The 7,718-nt window shown below is 49.3% G+C and overlaps 1 protein-coding gene across 1 annotated transcript in view; it reads left to right on the forward strand.

The window, feature by feature from the left end:
- Window positions 1–7,718, forward strand: part of DDHD2 (DDHD domain containing 2) — a 37,643-nt gene that overhangs the window by 4,687 nt on the left and 25,238 nt on the right. Inside the window, exons 2-5 of the mRNA XM_018572400.1 lie at window positions 1,390–1,579; window positions 5,040–5,230; window positions 6,413–6,502; window positions 7,017–7,137. Of these exons, the coding sequence (XP_018427902.1) occupies window positions 1,399–1,579; window positions 5,040–5,230; window positions 6,413–6,502; window positions 7,017–7,137 (583 nt within the window). The 5' untranslated portion in view covers window positions 1,390–1,398. The remainder of the gene's footprint in view (window positions 1–1,389; window positions 1,580–5,039; window positions 5,231–6,412; window positions 6,503–7,016; window positions 7,138–7,718) is intronic.

Here is a 7,718-nt window from a genome sequence, read left to right on the forward strand (position 1 = left end):
TTAATTATAAAATGTATCTACAGTATGTCCTGTTCCTATTTGAACAAATCCTAGGGATGCCCCGATACCCACCGCCCAGCTTCCTGATTTGCTGTAAAGCCTTCTCCATGTTCCCTTGCGGCACTGCCAGTCAGAGGAAATCTCCCTCTGACTGTAAGTTAAGGTGTCGGAGTATTTGGATGAGTACTCCATCAAATTCTATAAACATTGTGACTAGGGATGTCCCGATACCGATACCAGGCATTGAAAATGCTCCGATTCTTAAGGACGTTACCAGCCCTTTAAATTTTTTACATAGCAGCGGCTGTCAAGAGTTCCCGCACTTGTGGGGGCCTCCGGAGCCTGCTGGGGGCCTGTAGATAGCTGTCCATGGCAGTACCTGTTCGGTTCTTTATCTCCTCCTTCCTGGCGCAGGGACGGAACTACCGGCGGTGGAGCCGGAGTGGCCTCCCCAGAGCTAGAAGCTGGGGGTTCCTGCTGCCCACTGACGGGGGAGGACTGGGCCGGGGGAAGGATGGAGGTTGGGGTGCCCAGCAGCGGAGATGGACAGAGACTGCCGGGGGAGGAGGCCGGGTCCCAGCATCGATGGTCCGGACTTGGATGTCGCCCGCGTGACATCGACACGCAGCTTGGTGAGCGGAATTCTGCTTTGGGGGCATCGATTTGCTGAATACATGTCCCCATAGCAGAATACATGTCCCTAGGGCTGCAACAACTAATCGACATAATCGATTATAATCGATTATTGAAAAAGTTGTCAACTTTTTCAATAATCGATTAATCGGCTTCCGATCAGTTGATATTCTGCCTTAGGGACACGTGTCCGGCTGTGGGGACATCCGTATTTAGCCCTTGTAAGAAACTGCCCTAAAATCATCAGTCTGTGTTTTAGAAAAAATGTCACATGTCCCTTTAAGAAAAAGTATCAGCAAGTATATGAGCCACGGTACTTGTACTTGGTCTTAAAAAAGTGGTATCGGGACATCCCTAATTGCGACTATGGGTAATCATTACACACAGAAGCTCCTATGTGTACAGAACTATACAAACCCAGAACTATACAGAACTATACAAACCAGCACCGCATTCTGTTATTGATTGGTCCACCCTTCATGGATTAAAACCCAACACTTGGCCAAAACCAGATCCTCCATGTGTATTCCAGTCGGGGGGCGGATACTCTATTACTATAACATGCCATCAATGGGTGACCTTTGCCAGTAGGTGATGTCATCTCTGTGGCTTTATCTCGGGGAAGGTCAGGCGGCTGATCTCATCTGATACTTTGCTGGGAGAGGGCAAAGTCTACGAGAGTATATTTGTCAGAGAGAGAACCGTGTTGTTGTCAGTTCAGTGTTGTTGACTGTTCTACATCTCTTTATGTCGCAGAATCAGGGAATGTCTTCATCGGAGGCACCTCCACCCTCCATATCCTTGAAGGCCAGCGAGATGATGGAGACGCCAATGACCTACGAGCCTGTGGTTCCTCACTGGTTCTATCAGGTACAAGACGCCCGGGGGACCTGGAGCCCGTTCAGCAAAGAAGATTCTGACAAGCTGGAGGAGGCATTTTGTTCCGGTACAGTACATACTGCAATGACACGGGGTACTAATAGGAGGTATAGCCATGAACAGCAGGAATTTGCATCTACAAAGCAGAGGAAGGTCTTCAGGGGTTATTGAGAGTGCAGTTTATTTGGCGAGCACAGTGAATATTGTCTTCTAATCACTGTATGTGGTGACTTTGGTAAGGATAGTAAATAACACCATTTATCTCCATCAGTCATTGAGGACCACAGCGCTGTAGATTAGAGACCGGTGGGTTATGCTGCCATCTGCAGGAGGATTTGGCACTAAGGGGTCTAGTTATAAAGCAGTGAATGCAAATTTCACTAAAACATTCTCTGGTGCCGAGTCAATCATTGTCATTTAACCTCCTCGGCGGTATTCCCGAGTGTGGCTCGGGGTTAATTTTCAGTACCATAAGTGGTAACCCCGAGCCACACTCGGGAATACACAGCGCCACACTTACCTTGTCCACGATCCTCGCTGTGTCCTCCGGCCGATGCAATCGTACGGGTCGCAGGGGGTGGAACCGGCGGCAAATTTAAACGTAAAATGAAAAAAGTCAGAAAGAAAAACAGACACAAAAATGGAAAAAATACATGAAAAAATCAGACCGCCAGGGAGGTGAAGCAGATCTCTGCTTCATCAGCTTCTTTGGGGGTTCAAAGGTGACATTGGGGGTCTTAGAGCTCCCTGATGTCTCCATAAAGAGAGTGTGCCCGTGCTATAATATAGGGGGATTGTTATCCCCCTATGTGATAGCAATAACATTAAAGGAGAACTATGAGGCGCGTGCTTTTCACTCACCTCATAGTTCTAGCCGACCTGTGACAATGAGACTGTCACAGGTCGGCTCAGTAGATCGGGAGGTGAGCGAACACATACCGGCGTTCGCTCACTTCTCGATCCTGTCACGGCTCTCTGCCGTTACAGGGGAGGGGCTGGATTCCCCCTCCCCGCTCCGATCCGCCAGCGCTGACTGGCGGAACAGACGGGGGAGGGGGCGGGTACAGCTGGCACTGCCTCTAGATAGGCAGAGCCAGCTATCAGTCACGCAGCTGGGCGGATCTCAGCACAATTGTCAGGATCCGCTTCAGCTGCGGCGTCTTAGTATACCGCGAGCTGTAGCTCGCGGTATACTGAGCCTAAGGTGACGGGAGGACGCTAGTTTGTGTCCTCCCGTTACCCTAAGGAGAACTATGGGGAAAAGCCTTAACCCCAGAGTTCTCCTCCTTTTAAGTGAAAAAAAAAATTTGTCTCATATAAAAAAAATGTTTTAAGTCCCCCCCACCCCGAACGTATACGCACATATAAACGTAAATACGCGTCGGGTGCATTCGCCCTGGCATCATTTCCATAAGCTTGTACAATGTCACAACATTTATTTCCATCCAGAGTTACTTTAATTTTTCCCCAAGATCTTGTAGTGATGATGGGAGAGTCCAGAGCACTGTGTAAAGTCTTCTCCAGCACATCCCAAAGATTCACAATGGGGTTCAGGTCTTGACTCTGTGGTGGACAATGAGGTCTCATGCTCCCTGAACCTTTCACCATCTGAGCCCGATGGATCCTGGCATTGTCATCTTGGAATATGCCCAATGTGCCATCAGGGAAGAAAAAAATCCATTGATGGGAGAACCTGGTCATTTCAGATGGCAGCTGACCTCAGTTATGGGGGGACATAACGTTGCTGAACCATGACCATATGAAGCCACCCCAGATCATAACACGGCCCGAAAACCAGGTGGTGACTTATTTTTGGCCGGGCAGCGTAGCAGCCTCATTCGATGCAAACACTTAGAAGTAATTGGATTTGTGACTCTGGGAAATAATCCTGTTAGCTTTGTAGTTAAGGAGCTTGGCAATCCTCTAATCAGCTAGGAAATAAACCTGCCGGATACCTAAAGTCATAGTGTCATGTGTCAGCAGGTGATACCGCAATCAGCGTGCTGTCATTACAGTAATATGTGAAACACATCTTGGGGGGAATTGCAGTGAAAGCCAGAAGAACTTTCACTTTAAATCAGCTGAATACAAAAACAAAAGCTGTGCAAAGTCTTCCAGTTCATTATTATTATGCAGGACTTTTGTAGCGCCAACAGTTTGAGCAGCGCTGTACAATATAAGGAAGACATACTTTACTTACAATACAAATCAAGACAAGATGGTAAGGAGGGCCGAGTAGAAAAGCCTGCCAGCATGCTGCAGAGGAGGACCCTTGCTCTGTGTGTGGAAGCAGCGGTCTCTCTGCACAGGTCCAACATGTCCCCTGCTGAGTCAGAGCCCTTCAGTTAGCAGGAAGCATGAGCTTTGATTGAACATTCGCAGAGCAGGTAGAAGTCCAGGTATCCAGTATTGAATTCTTCTTATGGCATCCAGCCACACAGCTCAGTAGGTGTTGGTGATCCCACCACATTGTATCACAGCCAAGTAAAACGCTTATAATATAAGATCTTAAAGCAGAACTCCGGCCAAATCAAATCTTAACCCTTGCAATGGAGCTACCCCTGCACATCAAGGGTTAAGTGCTCGTTTTGTCTTAGGGGGCTTTAAAGAAACAAAGTTATACGCATGTGAACTGCGATCCCGGCTGGCTCTTACACCGCTCCCTGCAGCCTGTCCCCCTCCTCTGCTCCAGCGATGGTATGGCCCCTCGGCGTCCTCACGTTTTATACACTGTAGAGGGCATAATGACTCATTGGACCTTCGACTGCTGGAGCGGAGGGGGAGGGAGGCTGAAGGAACCGGTGTAAGAGCGAGCCGGGATTGCGATTCAAGTGAGTATAACTTTATTGTTTGGCTCCCTAGACCAAATGAGCACGTAAAGGAGAACTATGGGGTTAGGGCTTTTCCCCATAGTTCTCCTTAGGGTATCGGGAGGACACAAACTAGCGTCCTCCCGCCACCCTAAGCTCAGTATATAGGGAGCCACAGCTCGCGGTATACTGAGACGCCGCAGCTGAAGCGGATCCCGACAATTATGTCGGGATCCGCCCAGCTGCGTGACTGACAGCTGGCTCTGCCTATCTAGAGGCAGAGCCAGCTGTACCCGCCCCCTCCCCCGTCCGTTCCGCCAGTCAGCGCTGGTTAATCGGAGGGGGGAATCCAGCCCCTCCCCTGTCACGGCAGAGAGCTGTGACAGGATCGAGAGGTGAGCGAACGCCGGTATGTGTTCGCTCACTTCTTGATCTACTGAGCCGACCTGTGACAGTCTCATTGTCACAGGTCGGCTAGAACTATGAGGTGAGTGAAAAGCACCCACCTCATAGTTCTCCTTTTAACCCCTGCAGTGGAGGGGTAGCCCCACTGCAAGGGTTAGGATTTGATTTGTCTGGAGTTCTCCTTTTAAGTTCTGTATTTAACTGCTTGGCTTGAGTTGCCTGTCGGTAGCCTCTTCTATATATTTCTTTCTTATAACTCGTATGTAATAGTTGTATTTTGATGACCTTTTTAATGCGTTCTGTTGTCATCAGAACAAAACCCAAACAGCTTTGTGATCCCGGTGTGCGGAGGACGGTATGACGTGTATCTGGGTAGCCGGCAGAGGCTGTCCGTGTATTGGGATGAGGAGGACTCCGTGGTGCAGAGGTGTACCTGGTTCTACAAAGGGGATAAAGACAGCAAATACGTCCCCTACTCAGAGAACTTCAGTGTGGTCCTAGAGGTAATCCGTCTCCTCCCTACTATGTTATACTCTTTACACTGTCCAGTAGGGATGTGCCGATACTGGTATTGGTATCGGTGCTGATACAGAGTATTTGGGCAAGTACTCGTCCTCGTCCAAATGCTCCGATACTTATCCCGATACTGGAACTTCCGGTCAGAGGGAGATTTCCTCTGACGGGCAGGGCTGTGAGGGATCATGGACCCGGCTTCCCGGCCAATTAGGAAGCCGGGTCGCGGACAATGACCCGCCTTCCAGATTGGCTGGGAAGCCGTCTTCCCAGCCAATGGGCATGGAGCTGGCTTTCCGGGCAATCAAGAAGCTGGGCACCGGGTAATGTCTGCACGGCTTCCTGATTCCCCGGCAAACCGGCTCCATGCTACCGGAAGTACCGGTATCGGTGAGTACAGAAATATATATAATCAGACTCGATATCGAAAAACCGGTATCCGTGCATCCCTACTATCCAGCTTTAAAGAGACCCTGTCACCAACTTAAACAATTGCAGGTAAAAAGGCAGAATAATCAAGTATTTTAAATACGTACTTGCCGTAGTCATGATGGGGGTGGGAGGACCAAAGTTTGGCTATCCCTCTTTAAGAGTCTCCCAATACTTCTCCTTTTTAAGGTCAAAAAGTGCACTCAATGTACCTTAACGTCCAGCTCCAGACAGAACCCTCTTTTCAGTTGGGGAAGGATTAGGAGCCCTGCCAGAAATGTATTGCTGTCGCAGTCCCTATTGGGATTTCTTCTAACTTCCTGTCTGTACAGAACTGCAGCATCCTGTCACGTGACTGTGATGTGCAACCGCCGTCTCACTCTCTAATGTGTTGGCAAGACTTTTTTTATGGCAGAATTGAGTGGTGCATGAACCAGAGTGCATACTGAACTGCGCTTCCACCAGCTCAGGACCAGGGCCGTTCAGAAGAGGAGTACTGGCTTCCATAGGAATTATCTAGAGGGGCAGCCAGGTGCACTAGATAGAGGATCGGATGAACATTTCTGTGTTTTTATGGTGCATGGGGAAAGGGAGGTTGGAGTGGAAAGTGGTCAGGATGCCGGAGTTCCCCTTATATGCATATAGGCAGAGTGCCGCCTTATTGATTACATAAGAGTTCCATTAATAGTAATACCAAGAAAGGAAAGATGGCCTATAATGTTTGATCATGTCTGTGTGTGCAGGAGGCCTACATGGATGCAGTGACCCTAAACGAATGGAAGAAGAGACTGGAATCCCCATCTAGAGACCTCATCATTCTACATAACCCCAAGGTAAAGGGGGGGGGGGAGACACACTGGCAGCTGTACAGTAACCATATCAAGTGGGAGGATGCGCTCTTATTAAAGAGAACGTATCGGGATAGAAAAAGGAGGGGTGCTATTGCTAGTTTTTAAGGGTGCAAGCTCTGGGACAGCTATTCTTCTCCTTCCTGCACCACATAGTCACCTATAGTAACCTAGAACTAGTTTCGGTCGCACTGCTCATACCGCATCCTTCTTTTGTTGGGTTTGTACAGTATTCTTACTATTACACACAACGCAGTTTCACCCCGCTCTATATCTTCCCCCACCAGCAGCGTGACTGTGGCCTTTAGTATGCAGGTAATGCTGCTACTGCTAATCGTCTTTAAAAAAAATGCACATTACGCAGGTTCATCCTTCCTGGAGTGCCCCGCAGATCATTACTTGGTGCACACAGATCATACGCTGCATTTAGCTGACCCCTAAATGTTTACACATGTGCTATCATCCGTTCAGCTGTCCTTTTTTATTTGTCAATGTTCAGCTTATGGTGCACTACCAGCCATCGGGAGTCACAGACGATTGGGGAGCCTCGCCAATTGAACAGGGCCGACCCCGGACAGTGAAGAGAGGGGTGGAAAATATCTCTGTAGAGGTTCCTAAAGGTAATAATGGTTTGCTTACATAATTCAGTATTAAATGCGCTATTGGGGAATTCATAGGGATGCACCGGTGCCTATACCAAGTATTTGGGTGAGTACTCGTACTCGGCCAAATGCTGTGATTCCTTCCCCGATACCGGAACTTCTGGTCAGAGGAAGATTTTCCTCTGACCAGCAGTGCAGTAGGGGACCATGGAGCCGGCTTTCCGGGCAATAAGGAAGCCAGGCGCTGAGTAATGACCCGGCTCCTGGCTTCCTGATTGGCTGAACAGCCGGCTCCTTGCTGATCAGCTGGGAAGCCGGCTTTCCGGCCATTCAGCGTAGAGCCGGCCCAAACAGCCGCTTCCATGCTGATTGGCTGGGAAACCTGCTTTGCAGGCAGTCGGCTTTGAGCCGGCTTTCCGGCCAATCAGAAAGCCGGGAGGCGGGTCATTACTCACCGCCCGGCTTTCTGATTGGCCAGGTAGCAAGCTTGATGCTGATTGGCTGGGAAGCCAGTTTCCCGCCCATCACAATCAAGCCGGCCAAAAAACAAGGAGCCCCCTTCCCGGGCAATCAGGAAGCCGGACAGCATGTCATTACCC

The sequence above is a fragment of the Nanorana parkeri genome, unplaced genomic scaffold, assembly GCF_000935625.1.
Source record: "Nanorana parkeri isolate BGI_ZX_2015 unplaced genomic scaffold, ASM93562v1 scaffold2018, whole genome shotgun sequence".
NCBI classification, from domain to species: domain Eukaryota; kingdom Metazoa; phylum Chordata; class Amphibia; order Anura; family Dicroglossidae; genus Nanorana; species Nanorana parkeri.